Here is a 17,309-nt window from a genome sequence, read left to right as displayed (position 1 = left end):
CACGACTTGGCGTCTCACATTCCCCCCCCAGTCACACAGATGTCAGACAATCAGCTCCGTCCTGTGCGGCCCCCCAACCCCCCCAGTCTGTAACCTGCATCCCATTTCCCTATCTCCCCTCAAGTGACATTATTATTTTATATTTATATGGCCCTGTCCCTGCCCCAGTGAGCTTACAATCTAAGGTCCCTATCCCATTCCCATCAGTCCCTGCCCCAGTGAGCTTACAATCTAAGGTCCCTATCCCATTCCCATCAGCCCCTGCCCCAGTGAGCTTACAATCTAAGGCCCCTATCCCATTCCCATCAGTCCCTGCCCCAGTGAGCTTACACTCTAAGGTCCCTATCCCATTCCCATCAGCCCCTGCCCCAGTGAGCTTACAATCTAAGGTCCCTATCCCATTCCCATCAGCCCCTGCCCCAGTGAGCTTACAATCTAATGTCCCTATCCCATTCCCATCAGTCCCTGCCCCAGTGAGCTTACAATCTAAGGTCCCTATCCCATTCCCATCAGCCCCTGCCCCAGTGAGCTTACAATCTAAGGTCCCTATCCCATTCCCATCAGCCCCTGCCCCAGTGAGCTTACAATCTAAGGTCCCTATCCCATTCCCCATCAGTCCCTGCCCCAGTGAGCTTACACTTTAAGGTCCCTATCCCATTCCCATCAGTCCCTGCCCCAGTGAGCTTACAATCTAAGGTCCCTATCCCATTCCCATCAGTCCCTGCCCAGTGAGCTTACATCTAAGGTCCCTATCCCATTCCCATCAGTCCCTGCCCCAGTGAGCTTACACTCTAAGGTTCCTATCCCATTCCCATCAGCCCCTGCCCCAGTGAGCTTACAATCTAAGGTCCCTATCCCATTCCCATCAGCCCCTGCCCCAGTGAGCTTACAATCTAAGGTCCCTATCCCATTCCCATCAGCCCCTGCCCCAGTGAGCTTACAATCTAAGGTCCCTATCCCATTCCCATCAGCCCCTGCCCCAGTGAGCTTACAATCTAAGGTCCCTATCCCATTCCCATCAGCCCCTGCCCCAGTGAGCTTACAATCTAAGGTCCCTATCACATTCCCATCATTCCCTGCCCCAGTGAGCTTACAATCTAAGGTCCCTATCACATTCCCATCATTCCCTGCCCCAGTGAGCTTACAATCTAAGGTCCCTATCACACACAGCCCTATCCCATACGTCAGTGCACTGATTGTGCCCCTGGATCAGACACTGGCACTCAGTTACCCGGGATAGTGCCACTGATACCCCAGACAAGATGCACAATGTGCCCCAAGGGGCAGTGACAGCCAATCCCCAGCTACTTGCCGGATCTCATTTCAGGGGCAGAGACCGTTACCAACTGAGCCGCATTGTATTACAGTCATGTGACCAATGTCTCTGCTGCTGCCCGTAGAGCAGTTAGAATTGCTCTGAGTACAAATGGCTGCAACCGTATCCTGAGTGCCGAGTATCCTCAGTAATACCCCCCCCCCCCAGCACCTAATGGCACTTAGTGACGCCCGGGGGAACCTGATCCTGTAGGTTCTACTCTGTAGTTTCTCTCCTCCTCGTCCTTTCCCTTCATTCTCTCCTTCTGTCCTTCCTCCATCCCCTCTGAATCCTATTCCCCCTCCTTCCACTCTTGCCCCTATTCCCCCTGCTTCTACTCTTGCCCCTATTCCCCCTCCTTCTACTCTTGCCCCTATTCCCCCTCCTTCTACTCTTGCCCCTATTCCCCCTCCTTCTACTCTTGCCCCTATTCCCCCTCCTTCTACTCTTGCCCCTATTCCCCCTCCTTCTCCTTCTACTCTTGCCCCTATTCCCCCTCCTTCTCTTGCCCCTATTCCTCCTCCTTCTCCTTCTACTCTTGCCCCTATTCCCCCTCCTTCTCCTTCTACTCTTGCCCCTATTCCCCTCCTTCTCCTTCTTCTCTTGCCCCTATTCCCCCTCCTTCTCCTTCTACTCTTGCCCCTATTCCCCCTCCTTCTCCTTCTTCTCTTGCCCCTATTCCCCCTCCTTCTCCTTCTACTCTTGCCCCTATTCCCCCTCCTGCTCTTGCCCCTATTCCCCCTCCTTCTACTCTTGCCCCTATTCCCCCTCCTTCTCCTTCTCCACTTGCCCCTATTCCCCCTCCTTCTCCTTCTTCTCTTGCCCCTATTCCCCCTCCTTCTCTTGCCCCATTATACTGCCCCACCCTGTCAGTCATGGTTATCGTCTCTCCCGTTACCTTGTTTCTAATTGCCCAGTTTATCATTTCTTACCCCTTTGTCCCCTGACCCGCCCTCACTGGAGCTCTCCCTATTGGCTGCTGTCTGTTTTGTTCATTCTTTCCCTTTTGTCCCAACCAGGCCACCATTGGGGGGGGCAGGACTCTTGCCTGGAGCCGAGTGGATACATGGAGCCAATTTTCCACATAGGAGGTGGGGCTTCCTGTCAAATGGGCAGGGTTCAGGCAGATCAGGGGTGGGGCTTGGGTGGGTTTGGGTGTATGGGGCCCCCCTAGTTTATACATGGCAGCCCCCCCATGTTTATAAATACTGAGTCGTTATTGGAAGTGACACCTGGGAGGAAGGGGCAGAAGAGGAGCATTAGAGGGAGACTTACCCTTACCCGGATGACGTTTATCTCCACAGCCAATAACATCCCGTAGAATATGGCGAGGAGCCCCGTCAGGCAGAAGCGGAGCTGCAGGAACCCAACGCCGTTATCACAGAACTTGACGAACTTGATGGTTTTGGTGATGAAGGCCAAGGTCCAATATACTAGCAGGGCTGGGCGGGGGCAGAGGGGCAGGAGAGAGAGGGGCGGGGGCAGGGGGCAGGAGAGAGAGGGGCGGGGGAGAGAGGGGCAGGGGCAGGGGGGAGAGGGGCAGGGGAGAGAGGGGCGGGGGCAGAGGGGCAGGAGAGAGAGGGGCGGGGGAGAGAGGGGCGGGGCAGGGGGAGAGGGGCAGGAGAGAGAGGGGCGGGGCAGGGGGCAGGAGAGAGAGGGGCGGGGGAGAGAGGGGCGGGGGCAGGGGGGAGAGGGGCAGGAGAGAGAGGGGCGGGGGCAGAGGGGCAGGAGAGAGAGGGGCGGGGGAGAGAGGGGCGGGGGCAGGGGGAGAGGGGCGGGGGCAGAGGGGCAGGAGAGAGAGGGGCGGGGCAGGGGGGAGAGGGGCAGGGGAGAGAGGGGTGGGGGGGATAGGGGGAGAGGAAGAGAGGGCGGGGGGATAGGGGGAGAGAGAGAGGGGCAGGGGGGGGAGAGGAGAGAGGGGCGGGGGATAGGGGGAGAGGAGAGAGGGGCGGGGGGATAGGGGAGAGGAGAGAGGGGGATAGGAGGGAGAGAGAGAGGGGCGGGGGGATAGGGGGAGAGGAGAAGAGGATAGGGGAGAGAGAGAGGGCGGGGGGGATAGGGGGAGAGGAGAGAGGGCGGGGGGATAGGGGAGAGGAGAGAGGACGGGGGATAGGGGGAGGAGAGAGAGGGGCGGGGGGAGATAGGGGGAGAGGAGAAGAGGGCGGGGGGATAGGGGAGAGGAAGAGGGGCGGGGGGATAGGGGAGAGGAGAGAGGGGCGGGGGGGATAGCGGGGAGAGAAAGAGGCGGGGGGGGATTAGGGGGAGAGGAAAAGAGGGCATCTCTCTCATAGGAGAGAGGGCGGGGTGAGAGAGCTGCGGCGGGGCCAGGGGAGAGGCAGAGAGCAAGAGGGCGGGGGCAGAGGGGCAGGAGAGAAGAGGGGCGGGGAAGAGAGGGGCGGGGCCAGCCGGGGAGAGGGCCGGGGGCAGAGGGGCAGGAGGAGAGGGGCGGGGCAGGGGGAGAGGCGGCAGGGGCAGAAGGGAGTGGGGGAGTAGGGGGAGAGGAGAGAGGGCGGGGGCGGGCATAGGGGGCAGAGGAGAGAGGGGCAGGGGGGAGAGGAGAGAGGGGCGGCAGGGGGGATAGGGGGAGAGCGAGAGAGGCGCGGGGGGATAGGGAGAGGGAGAGAGGGGGCATAGGGGGAGCAGAAGAGGGCGGGGGGATAGGGGGAGAGAGAGAGAGGGGATAGGGGAGAGCGATTGAGAGGGGCGGGGGAATAGGGGGAGAGGAGAGAGGGGCGGGGATAGGGGTGAGAGGAGAGAGGGACGGGCACTGCGGGATAAGGGGGAGAGAGAGAGGGCGTCGTGAGTGCGGATAGGGGCAGAGGAAAGCAGGGGCGGGGGATAGGGGGAGAGAGAGAGGGCTGGCGGGGGATAGGGGGAAGCAGAGAGAGGCGGCGGGGGGAGTAGGGGGAGAGGAAAAGAGGGCGGCGGGGATAGGGGTGAGGGAAAAGAAGGGCGGGGGATAGGGCGGAGAGAAAGAGGTGCTGGGGGGATAGGGGGAGAGAGAGAGGCGGGGCCGGGCATAGGGGGCCAGAGGACGAGAGGTGCGGGGGGGATAGGGGCAGAGGAGAAGAGGTGCGGGGGGATAGGGGAGAGGCGAGAGGGCGGGCGGAGATAGCGGGAATGAGGAGAGGAGGCGGCGGGGGGATTAGGGGAGAGGAGAGTCAGGCGCGATAGGGGGAGAGGAGGAGAGGCGCGGGGGGGGATAGGGGAGAGGAGAGAGGGGCGGGGCATAGGGGAGCAGGAGAGCAGGGCGGGGGGATAGTGGGAGAGAGAGCAGGGCGGGGGGATAGGGGGAGAGGACGAGAAGGCGGGGGGATAGGGGAGAGAGAGAGGGTCGATAGGGGGAGATGGAGGAGAGGCGGCGGCGGGGGGATAGGGTGAGAGGAGAGAGGGGGCGGGGGTGATTAGAGGGGAGAGGAGAGAGGGGCGGGCGGGATAGGGGAGAGAGAGAGGCGGGAAGGGGATAGGGAGAGAGGAGAGAGCGGGCGGTGGGATGGGGCGAGAGGAGAGAGGGCGGGGGATAGGGGAGAGGACGAGAGAGGCGGGGCGATAGGGGAGAGGAGAGAGGGGCGGGCGGCATGGGGAGAGGGAGAGAGGGGCAGGGGGGAGAGGGGGCCAGTTAATGTGGATACATTTATCTCTAAGCTGTGACAAGAACAAGAAGCTCCTCCCCATTACAGTAATGCCCCCAGGGCAGTTGATATAAGAGTTACTGAGCCTTTAGGCTTGGGGCTGATAGGGGGGCAGAACCCACTGGGCACCGCCAAACCCACCTGTTCATTTACTGCATAATTGTCCCAATTTGTTAGGAACCTGATTAACTGGTGCAAACGGGGAGACAGAGCAACTGATTGGTCCAACAGAACCACAGAAGGGAACTGGGGGTAAAACTGATATTTGGGTGGGATTTCTGTGTCCTACTGTCCCCATCTTGCCCTACTGTCCCCGTCTTGCCCTACTGTCCCCATCTTGCCCTACTGTCCCCATCTTGTCCTACTGTCTCCATCTTGCCCTACTGTCCCCATCTTGCCCTACTGTCCCCGTCTTGCCCTACTGTCTCCATCTTGCCCTACTGTCCCCATCTTGCCCTACTGTTCCCCCGTCTTGCCCTACTGTCTCCATCTTGCCCTACTGTCCCCATCTTGCCCTACTGTCCCCGTCTTGCCCTACTGTCTCCATCTTGTCCTACTGTCTCCATCTTACCCTACTGTCCCCATCTTGCCCTACTGTCTCCATCTTGCCCTACTGTCTCCATCTTGTCCTACTGTCTCCATCTTACCCTACTGTCCCCATCTTACCCTACTGTCCCCATCTTGCCCTACTGTCTCCATCTTGCCCTACTGTCTCCATCTTGTCCTACTGTCTCCATCTTACCCTACTGTCCCCATCTTACCCTACTGTCCCCGTCTTGCCCTACTGTCTCCATCTTGTCCTACTGTCTCCATCTTACCCTACTGTCCCCATCTTACCCTACTGTCCCCATCTTGCCCTACTGTCCCCATCTTGCCCTACTGTCTCCATCTTACCCTACTGTCCCCATCTTACCCTACTGTCCCCGTCTTGCTCTACTGTCCCCATCTTGCCCTACTGTCTCCATCTTACCCTACTGTCCCCATCTTGCCCTACTGTCTCCATCTTGCCCTACTGTCTCCATCTGCCCTACTGTCCCCATCTTGCCCCTACTGTCCCCGTCTTGCGCCTACTGTCTCCATCTTGCCCTACTGTCCCCATCTTGCCCTTACTGTCCCCGTCTTGCCCTACTGTCTCCATCTTGTCCTACTGTCTCCATCTTACCCTACTGTCCCCATCTTGCCCTACTGTCTCCATCTTGCCCTACTGTCTCCATCTTGTCCTACTGTCTCCATCTTACCCTACTGTCCCCATCTTACCCTACTGTCCCCATCTTGCCCTACTGTCTCCATCTTGCCCTACTGTCTCCATCTTGTCCTACTGTCTCCATCTTACCCTACTGTCCCCATCTTACCCTACTGTCCCCGTCTTGCCCTACTGTCTCCATCTTGTCCTACTGTCTCCATCTTACCCTTACTGTCCCCATCTTACCCTACTGTCCCATCTTGCCCTACTGTCCCCATCTTGCCCTACTGTCCCCGTCTTGCTCTACTGTCCCCATCTTGCCCTACTGTTCCCCATCTTGCCCTACTGTCCCCGTCTTACCCTACTGTCCCCGTCTTACCCTACTGTCCCCGTCTTGCCCTACTGTCCCCATCTTGCCCTACTGTCCCCGTCTTACCCTACTGTCCCCGTCTTACCCTACTGTCCCCATCTTGCCCTACTGTCCCCATCTTGCCCTACTGTCCCCGTCTTGCCTACTGTCTCCGTCTTGCCCTACTGTCTCCATCTTGCCCTACTGTCTCCATCTTGTCCTACTGACTCCATCTTGCCCTACTGTCTCCCTCTTGCCCTGCTGTCTCCATCTTGTCCTACTGTCCCCATCTTGCCCTACTGTCTCCCTCTTGCCCTGCTGTCTCCATCTTGCCCTACTGTCTCCCTCTTGCCCTACTGTCTCCCTCTTGCCCTACTGTCTCCCTCTTGCCCTACTGTCTCCATCTTTGCCCCTACTGTCTCCATCTTGCCCTACTGTCTCCATCTTGCCCTACTGTCTCCATCTTGCCCTACTGTCTCCATCTTGTCCTACTGTCTCCATCTTACCCTACTGTCTCCATCTTGCCCTACTGTCTCCATCTTGCCCTACTGTCTCCATCCTGTCTGCCATTATCCTGATTTGTTATTGCCCCTATGTGCCCTACTAAAGGCAGTTCTATGGGATGTATGTGCTACAGAGCAGCAGACTGGCAGATATGGGGGGTGGGGGTTAGAGAGTCGGGGGGGGCACTAATTGAATAATCTGCCTCGGTTGGTAATTGCCTCAGTTGTCAGTATGAGAAACTGCACTAATAACATTATTGTCCCTCTCTGCGTCCGTATGGGAATCCCACCCCCCCCCTCGTTCCTATATATTGAATTTTCTGTATTAAATGAGGATGAATTGGTCTGGGCAGCGGGGGGGGGGGGGGGGGCAGGAGTTCATCAGAGACGTCTCCATACTCCATACAGCTCTATGTGGTTCTGTTGGCTCTGCCCCTGCTGAGCTTCCTCTCCCAGTTAAACCAGGTGCCGACTCCCCAGGCAGCAGTGCTGTAAATGGGCAGTAAATGAATCTGTGCCTTTAAGCGGGGGAGGGGGCACCAGGGCCTCAGTCACACCCGGGGCAGATAACAGGCCGTGCCTGCGGGAGCATGGAACATACCTATTAATAACTTGGGAAAGTTGGACGTCTCGATGTTGTGGTAGTAGACAATGGAAGTGACGGCCGCCAGGAATGCCATGACCGCCGGCATGTAGAGGTGCAAGTGACGCGACTTGGAAAATCTGAGCAGGAAAAGAACAGTCAATGGGGGGGCGGCAGCTGTTACCCCTATGTGTGGTCCAGGGGTTCATGGAGGCCACAATGAGTCCAGGGGTCCCATCCAGGGGTTCATGGAGGCCACAATGAGTCCAGGGGTCCCACCCAGGTGTTCATGGAGGCCACAATGAGTCCAGGGGTCCCACCCAGGTGTTCATGGAGGCCACAATGAGTCCAGGGGTCCCACCCAGGGTGTTCATGGAGGCCACAATGAGTCCAGGGGTCCCACCCAGGGGTTCATGGAGGCCACAATGAGTCCAGGGGTCCCACCCAGGTGTTCATGGAGGCCACAATGAGTCCAGGGGTCCCACCCAGGTGTTCATGGAGGCCAACATGAGTCCAGGCGTCCCCACCCAGTGTTCATGTTTGGTCAGGGTGGAGGCCACAATGAGTCCAGGGGTCCCACCCAGGGGTTCATGGAGCCACAATGAGTCCAGGGTGGGTTCATGGAGGCCACAATGAGTCCAGGGTCCCACCCAGGGGTTTCATGGAGGCCACAATGAGTCCAGGGGTCCCACCCAGGTGTTCATGGAGGCCACAATGAGTCAGGGTCCCACCCAGGGGTTCATGGAGGCCACAATGAGTCCAGGGGTCCCACCCAGGTGTTCATGGAGGCCACAATGAGTCCAGGGGTCCCACCCAGGGGTTCATGGAGGCCACAATGAGTCCAGGGGTCCCACCCAGAGGTTCATGGAGGCCACAATGAGTCCAGGGGTCCCACCCAGGTGTTCATGGAGGCCACAATGAGTCCAGGGGTCCCACCCAGGGGTTCATGGAGGCCACAATGAGTCCAGGGGTCCCACCCAGGCAACGGGTTCATGGAGGCCACAATGAGTCCAGGGGTCCCACCCAGGTGTTCATGGAGGCCACAATGAGTCCAGGGGTCCCCCAGGGGTTCATGGAGGCCACAATGAGTCCAGGGGTCCCACCCAGGGGTGAGGCCACAATGAGTCCAGGGGTCCCACCCAGGGGTTCATGGAGGCCACAATGAGTCCAAGGGTCCCACCCAGGTGTTCATGGAGGCCACAATGAGTCCAGGGGTCCCACCCAGGTGTTCATGGAGGTCACAATGTGTCCAGGGGTCCCACCCAGGTGTTCATGGAGGTCACAATGTGTCCAGGGGTTCATGGAGGTCACAATGAGTCCAGGGGTCCCACCCAGGTGTTCATGGAGGCACCAATGTGTCCAGGGGTCCCACCCAGGTGTTCATGGAGGTCACAATAAGTCCAGGGGTTCATGGAGGTCACAATGAGTCCAGGGGTCCCACCCAGGTGTTCATGGAGGTCACAATGTGTCCAGGGGTCCCACCCAGGTGTTCATGGAGGTCACAATGTGTCCAGGGGTTCATGGAGGTCACAATGAGTCCAGGGGTCCCACCCAGAGGTTCATGGAGGCCACAATGAGTCCAGGGGTCCCACCCAGAGGTTCATGGAGGTCACAATGAGTCCAGGGGTCCCACCCAGAGGTTCATGGAGGCCACAATGAGTCCAGGGGTCCCACCCAGGCGGTTCATGGAGGTCACAATGAGTCCAGGGGTCCCACCCAGGGGTTCATGGAGGTCACAATGAGTCCAGGGGTCCCACCCAGGGGTTCATGGAGGCCACAATGAGTCCAGGGGTCCCACCCAGGGGGGGCAATTAGCAATTCCACAGTCAATGAGAAGGAATAAAGCCCCTAATGTGCATTTACAGGATGGAGCTTATCAGAACCGCACATCGACCCCCCCGGCACCGGGACAGGAACCGACACCGGAATGAATTGGTATCGACCCACAAATCAATAGAAGAAGCACAGGGAACCCGACTGCGGCACCAAATGTTATCTGTGTGGAACTCAGTATCCGGCCCAGTGGTACCAGCACCACACAGGGGCCCCAGGGCCTGAGAGGGGCCAATACTCCAGTTCCCACAATGCACTGATATATGCTACATTGTTCTAATAGTCAGAACCAGCAGTGCAGGACACAGGTCTCCCACTCATGGAAATAAACTCTATTGCAGTAGATTTATCTGTTCTGCCTACAACTCCCAGCATGCCCTGACAGCCCAAGGCAGGATCCCTTAGCATTTATACTAACAGCCCTGCTGGGAGTTGCAGCACAGCGCAGGGAGTTGGATCGGTGCTGACTACCGGCCCGGAGCTATGTTTAGCCTTGGTACCAGCGCCGGATTCACACCCACCCACCCACATACTGCACGTTCCATCTGTTCTCTCCCTGTAACAATCACATTATCCCAGTGTAACGTGGGGGCCACTCACACCGACACCCCTGTACCCCCAACACTGGGGACTATGGGGCAGCCCCCCCAAACCTGCTCCCCAGGATAAAAATTCCCTATTTCAGCTTCAGATTTCAGTCTTGCTGCCCAATAGTGAGGGTTTACTTTGCCTTGAATTGTCAGCTGTGAGCTCAGTGTGTTTATTGTTTACCCCGCGGCCTATAAACACTTAAGCCCCTCCCCCTCGGCTGAACTCCCAGAACCTCTGGATTCCCGGTCACCCCCCCCGTCAGATTTGCGCACAAACATTTCCCGTTAAACAACAGTCGCTCGGCGCTTATTGGGCCCCACAGAAATGTTTATATGGGGGCGACGCCTGCGCAGCGCAATCCCCCAAATACCCCTGTACTAAGCACAATTCAGCAGGAACAGCCCCCTAAGTTTGCTCATAGCCTGTACAGAGAGATACCATAAAACTATGGCACATAGGGATTCCCCTGTACTAAGCCCAATTCAGCAGGAACAGCCCCCTAAGTTTGCCCATAGCCTGTACAGAGAGATACCATAAAACTATGGCACATAGGGATTCCCCTGTACTAAGCACAATTCAGCAGGAACAGCCCCCTAAGTTTGCCCACTAGCCTGTACAGAGAGATACCATAAAACTATGGCACATAGGGATTTCCCCTGTACTAAGCACAATTCAGCAGGAACAGCCCCCTAAGTTTGCCCATAGCCTGTACAGAGAAATACCATAAAACTATGGCACATAGGGATTCCCCTGTACTAAGCACAATTCAGCAGGAACAGCCCCCTAAGTTGCTCATAGCCTGTACAGAGAGATACCATAAAACTATGGCACATAGGGATTCCCCTGTACTAAGTACAATTCAGCAGGAACAGCCCCCTAAGTTTGCTCATAGCCTGTACAGAGAGATACCATAAAACTATGGCACATAGGGATTCCCCTGTACTAAGCACAATTCAGCAGGAAAGCCCCCTAAGTTGCCCATAGCCTGTACAGAGAGATACCATAACTATGGCACATAGGGATTCCCCGTACTAAGCACAATTCAGCAGGAACAGCCCCCTAAGTTTGCTCATAGCCTGTACAGAGAGATACCATAAAACTATGGCACATAGGGATTCCCCTGTACGAAGCACAATTCAGCAGGAACAGCCCCCTAAGTTTGCTCATAGCCTGTACAGAGAGATACCATAAAACTATGGCACATAGGGATTCCCCTGTACTAAGCACAATTCAGCAGGAACAGCCCCCTAAGTTTGCTCATAGCCTGTACATGGGCCCCGGGGTCCCGGTGGGGGTGAAGCTGCCCTGTGGGCACAGACCTTACCCATCAGACACGATGCCTTCGGCGATTTCACACACAAGGACGAAGAGGAGGATGAAGGTGAGGATCCAGCGCAGGTTGTGCCCCGGGAAGTGCAGCCAGGTGCTGTGATGGATGTGCACCTTGGAGCTCTGGCTCCCCCATCCTGTAGGGGCAGAAAAAGACATTAGACTGGGGCAGAACCAGGGAATAACCCCAAGCAGCGCAGTTGTACATGTAGCGTCACTGTGGGGGGGGGGGGGGATTCAGTCTCACTCCCCCTCCCAGTGCAACGAGTGCAACAGGCGCCAACATTATTGGGGTGCCCTGTAATGTGGAACCCACATTCTCACCCCTTTATATAATAAGGAGATGAGTGACATTACTGGGCTCCAGGCGCTGTTCCTGCTGGAGATTTATCATTTAATTTCCCAATCAGAACCTGAAAGCAAATCCCCAATAGGAAACGGGGGGGGGGCAGATATTCTAGATGATTTGATAAAGGGAAGAAGCTGTAGAACAATGTTCCGACCTAATGAAATTGATTCTGACTCAGTAGCAATTGTACCCGGGGCCGGAACAGACACCACGTTCTGCCTCTGAGTCCAAGTCCGGCACCGGGGCCCCCACAGGAATACAAAGCAGCACAAACTTGGGGCCACAGTCACAGAGGCGCCTCCAACATTCCCAGGGGCCCCAGTTTGAGCTGGAAGTGACCCCATTAATCTGGGGGTGTCCAACCTGAGCGGAACTTCCCTCTCTGTAACAATCAATTCCTTTAGTTCTGGGAAACTCCTCCTTCTCCGTAAAGCACTGAAGTGGATCAGAACCTTGGAACAAACATGTATTTATATAACATTTCCTTTGGGTCAGGCGTAAGCGTGGGGGCTGTTGGGGGGCTCACTATGACCCCCCATTGAGTGAGTGGGTTTCTCCGGCCCCTGAGCAGCAGATTTGGTTCTAATCCAGTTCTCGGGCCCAAAGTCCAACTCCAGACTCGGATCTGGGCCCCTGGGAATGAGGTGCAGAGGCCCCGGATGAATAATTGATTGTTTCTATTTTATCCATCGTGTCCGGTTCTTTGGGTCACTGAGGCTCCAGCCAATCACGGCCCTCATTTATCATTAATATCTTCCTCCTCCCCCTCGTTAGTAAATATGATGTCTCTCTGGCTAATGATTGGGCGCCGGGCTGCGCTCCCATTGGCCAGTACCAGGGGGCCATTACATGTAGAGCCCAGTACCGGGTCCAATGACTCATTAATGAGCATAATTATTTGGCTTTAATTACTTATAGAATATGACAAGTAACAGGGTAAATTACAGGCCCCGTTTCTAACTGACAGTTGTCATGGTAACAGCTCATTTACCAATGGCTCCTTCACTTGTGTGGGAACTCTCGGCGCCTTGGGGCACAGCTGTAAGGAACAATACGGCCGTAGCCCCCCATTATAGGGAACCCCGACATATACACATTCCCTTCAGCCCCATCCCAGATGCACCAATCAGAGAGAGAGATACAGCGAGTCAGAGACTGGGCACAGAGAGATACCCAGAATGCCGTGCTGGGCCTGAGCCTGGGGGTGCCACACAAGAGCCATGAAGCATTCTGGGGGTTCTGGTGGTCTCACTATTATCAGGCTCAGGTTATGGGGGCTCACTACTGGCTCACTATTATCAGGCTCAGGTTATGGGGGCTCACTACTAGCTCACTATTATCAGGCTCAGTTATGGCACTACTGGCTCAGGTTATGGGGGTTCACTACTGGCTCACTATTATCAGGCTCAGGTTATGGGGGGTTCACTACTGGCTCACTATTATCAGGCTCAGGTTATGGGGGTTCACTACTGGCTCACTATTATCAGGCTTCATTATGGGTTCACTACTAGCTCACTATTATCAGGCTCAGGTTATGGGGGTCCACTACTGGCTCACTATTATCAGGCTCAGGTTATGGGGGGTTCACTACTGGCTCACTATTATCAGGCTCAGGTTATGGGGGGTTCACTACTGGCTCACTATTATCAGGCTCAGGTTATGGGGGCTCACTACTGGCTCACTATTATCAGGCTCAGGTTATGGGGGGTTCACTACTGGCTCACTATTATCAGGCTCAGGTTATGGGGGGTCACTACTGGCTCACTATTATCAGGCTCAGGTTATGGGGGCTCACTACTGGCTCACTATTATCAGGCTCAGGTTATGGGGGGTTCACTACTGGCTCACTATTATCAGGCTCAGGTTATGGGGTTCACTACTGGCTCACTATTATCAGGCTCAGGTTATGGGGGTTCCACTACTGGCTCACTATTATCAGGCTCAGGTTATGGGGGCTCACTACTGGCTCACTATTATCAGGCTCAGTATGGGGGTTCACTACTGGCTCACTATTATCAGGCTCAGGTTATGGGGGGTTCACTACTGGCTCACTATTATCAGGCTCAGGTTATGGGGGGCTCACTACTGCTCACTATTATCAGGCTCAGGTTATGGGTTCACTACTGGCTCACTATTATCAGGCTCAGGTTATGGGGGGTTCACTACTGGCTCACTATTATCAGGCTCAGGTTATGGGTTCACTACTGGCTCACTATTATCAGGCTCAGGTTATGGGGGCTCACTACTGGCTCACTATTATCAGGCTCAGGTTATGGGGGGTTCACTACTGGCTCACTATTATCAGGCTCAGGTTATGGGGGGTCACTACTGGCTCACTATTATCAGGCTCAGGTTATGGCTCACTACTGGCTCACTATTATCAGGCTCAGGTTATGGGGGGTTCACTACTGGCTCACTATTATCAGGCTCAGGTTATGGGGGGTCACTACTGGCTCACTATTATCAGGCTCAGGTTATGGGGGGTTCACTACTGGCTCACTATTATCAGGCTCAGGTTATGGGGGGTTCACTACTGGCTCACTATTATCAGGCTCAGGTTATGGGGGCTCACTACTGGCTCACTATTATCAGGCTCAGGTTATGGGGGGTTCACTACTGGCTCACTATTATCAGGCTCAGGTTATGGGGGGTTCACTACTGGCTCACTATTATCAGGCACAGGTTATGGGGGGTTCACTACTGGCTCACTATTATCAGGCTCAGGTTATGGGGGGCTCACTACTGGCTCACTATTATCAGGCTCAGGTTATGGGGGTTCACTACTGGCTCACTATTATCAGGCTCAGGTTATGGGGGCACCTACTGGCTCACTATTATCAGGCCAGGTTATGGGGGCTCACTACTGCTCACTATTATCAGGCTCAGGTTGTATGGGCTCACTACTGGCTCATCAGGCTCAGGTTATGGGGGCTCACTACTGGCTCACTATTATCAGGCTCAGGTTATGGGGGCTCACTACTGGCTCAGGTTATGGGGGCTCACTACTGGCTCACTATTATCAGGCACAGGTTATGGGGGGCTCACTACTGGCTCACTATTACCCTCTCACTGCCTGACAGAGGGGCCTGGGAGTGATAGAGATTCCCACTTACTGGTGCTAATGGGTCTCTCTGGATATTGATCCCTTGCACTTTGCCCTTATTTACTTACATTCCATTCCATTAGCATAAAATTACAAAGGCTTGGGGGGGGGCAACGCGTTCATGGGGGGGGGCAACGCGTTCATTGGGGGGGGGGCAACGCGTTCATGGGGGGGGGGCAACATTAGCAGAAACAGCAAAAGGAGAGCATGTTCTTGAGAACTAAATCTCCCAGAAGCCTCTGCTGGGTAACAGAATAGCCTATTGCAAGCTGGGAGCACAATTATCTATATTATTCATCCAGGCAATGAGAAGCCCAGTAGGTCCAACTCCCTGTAGAACTGGAGATCCACTCATTCAACTTCCTGATCCCTAACAGTATCAATTAGCAGCCACTGAGAAGCCTCTGTATAAACAAACTCCTCCTTTCCACTATGATGGGCAATACAGGGCAAGAGAGAGCCTTCTTACTGGCTGCTGATTTGTTTTGATTGAGCTTGTACTGATCAGTACTCTGAGTATCACTCATGTATTATAAGGGATAATGTACCCCCTACTGTAAATGATAAGGATATTAGCAGTCACTGAGGGGTTCTGTGCCCCCCATATAAAGGCACAAGGCTGCAGGCTGAGTTATACAGGGAACTCTGAGTATCACTCATGTATTATAAGGGATAATGTACCCCCTACTGTAAATGATAAGGATATTAGCAGTCACTGAGGGGTTCTGTGCCCCCCATATAAAGGCACAAGGCTGCAGGCTGAGTTATACAGGGAACTCTGAGTATCACTCATGTATTATAAGGGATAATGTACCCCCTACTGTAAATGATAAGGATATTAGCAGTCGCTGGGGGGTTCTGTGACCACAAGAATATACAAGGCTGGGTTATGTCACTGTGTGTCTCATTTGCCCAACACTTTGGTCTGACCTTCATCTATTTCAACTATTTCTGTTGCCCCCAAGGACTCAAAGGTCATTGTGACCATGTGACTTCCCCCCCCCCCAATACAGGATTTAGACCAAAACTTGGAGGGGGACCAACAGGAATTCTCTTATTGCTCTCTTAATAAGAGTTTGGGGCCCTATTGCCGGGAGCCGGGGAGTTTGCGGCCCTATTGCCGGGAGCCGGGGAGTTTGCGGCCCTATTGCCGGGAGCCGGGGAGTTTGCGGCCCTATTGCCGGGAGCCGGGGGAGTTTGGGGCCCCATTGCCGGGAGCCGGGGGAGTTTGGGGCCCCATTGCCGGGAGCTGGGGGAGTTTGGGGCCCCATTGCCGGGTGCTGGGGAGTTTGGGGCCCCATTGCCGGGAGCCGGGGGAGTTTGGGGCCCCATTGCCGGGAGCCGGGGGAGTTTGGGGCCCCATTTCCAGGAGCCGGGGGAGTTTGGGGCCCCATTGCCGGGAGCTGGGGGAGTTTGGGGCCCCATTGCCGAGAGCTGGGGGAGTTTGGGGCCCCATTGCCGAGAGCTGGGGGAGTTTGGGGCCCCATTGCCGATAGCTGGGGGAGTTTGGGGCCCCATTGCCGAGAGCTGGGGGAGTTTGGGGCCCCATTGCCGATAGCTGGGGGAGTTTGGGGCCCCATTGCCGAGAGCTGGGGGAGTTTGGGGCCCCATTGCCGAGAGCTGGGGCAGTTTGGGGCCCCATTGCCGAGAGCTGGGGGAGTTTGGGGCCCCATTGCCGAGAGCTGGGGGAGTTTGGGGCCCCATTGCCGAGAGCTGGGGGAGTTTGGGGCCCCATTGCCGAGAGCTGGGGGAGTTTGGGGCCCCATTGCCGATAGCTGGGGGAGTTTGGGGCCCCATTGCCGAGAGCTGGGGGAGTTTGGGGCCCCATTGCCGATAGCTGGGGGAGTTTGGGGCCCCATTGCCGGGAGCTGGGGGAGTTTGGGGCCCCATTGCCGGGAGCTGGGGGAGTTTGGGGCCCCATTGCCGAGAGCTGGGGGAGTTTGGGGCCCCATTGCCGAGAGCTGGGGGAGTTTGGGGCCCCATTGCCGGGAGCCGGGGGAGTTTGGGGCCCCATTGCCTGGAGCCGGGGGAGTTTGGGGCCCCATTGCCGGGAGCCGGGGGAGTTTGGGGCCACATGGAGGAACATTCGCTCTGTGTGTTCTTTTTCCCTCACAATAAATCCCCCAGATTTGCTGTTTAATTGGTGAGAATTCCCATAAAGTTGCCCCGTTGCCCCCCCCCCCCCCCCCCGACTCCCAGGCCCCTTCTATTCTGGGCACTGGGTGCAACTGGAATGTCTCTGAAACCCATTTGCTGCCAAGAGAGGCGGCTGCTAAGTGACTGCTCGGCTGCTAAGTGACTGCTCGGCCAACTCTCTGACAGATTTATTGGGACACGAGAGGAACCTTCCAGGGAAAAGGGAATTATTGGCTCATTAGCGGCCGGAGCCCAGGAATCAGAGCCCCCCCCCGGCGGCCGATAGGCACCTTCTCCCCTACATACCCCCTTCCTTCTACTTGGCAGGCAAACCCAATGTGCCCACCAGAGAGCCCACCTTGTCCTACAGAAACTCCCACCCCACCATAGCTCAGGCCAACCC

General features: G+C 56.1%; 1 protein-coding gene across 3 annotated transcripts in view; it reads right to left on the bottom strand.

Annotated features, from left to right (window-relative positions):
• abcc8 (ATP binding cassette subfamily C member 8) overlaps positions 1-17,309 on the bottom strand; it is a 70,619-nt gene that overhangs the window by 51,135 nt on the left and 2,175 nt on the right. For 2 of the 3 annotated variants that reach the window (XM_031900330.1, XM_031900332.1), the window contains exons 2-4: positions 11,314-11,455; positions 7,584-7,705; positions 2,591-2,757 (exon numbers count right to left, since the gene is read on the bottom strand). In XM_031900330.1, coding sequence (XP_031756190.1) covers positions 2,591-2,757; positions 7,584-7,705; positions 11,314-11,455 — 431 coding nt within the window. The remainder of the gene's footprint in view (positions 1-2,590; positions 2,758-7,583; positions 7,706-11,313; positions 11,456-17,309) is intronic. The other variant, XM_031900331.1, reaches the window with a different exon arrangement.

The sequence above is a fragment of the Xenopus tropicalis genome, chromosome 4 (assembly GCF_000004195.4).
Source record: "Xenopus tropicalis strain Nigerian chromosome 4, UCB_Xtro_10.0, whole genome shotgun sequence".
Classification (NCBI taxonomy): Eukaryota; Metazoa; Chordata; class Amphibia; order Anura; family Pipidae; genus Xenopus; species Xenopus tropicalis.
The sequence above is the reverse complement of the archived record's forward strand: the minus strand, read 5'-3'. Positions and strand labels throughout refer to the sequence as shown.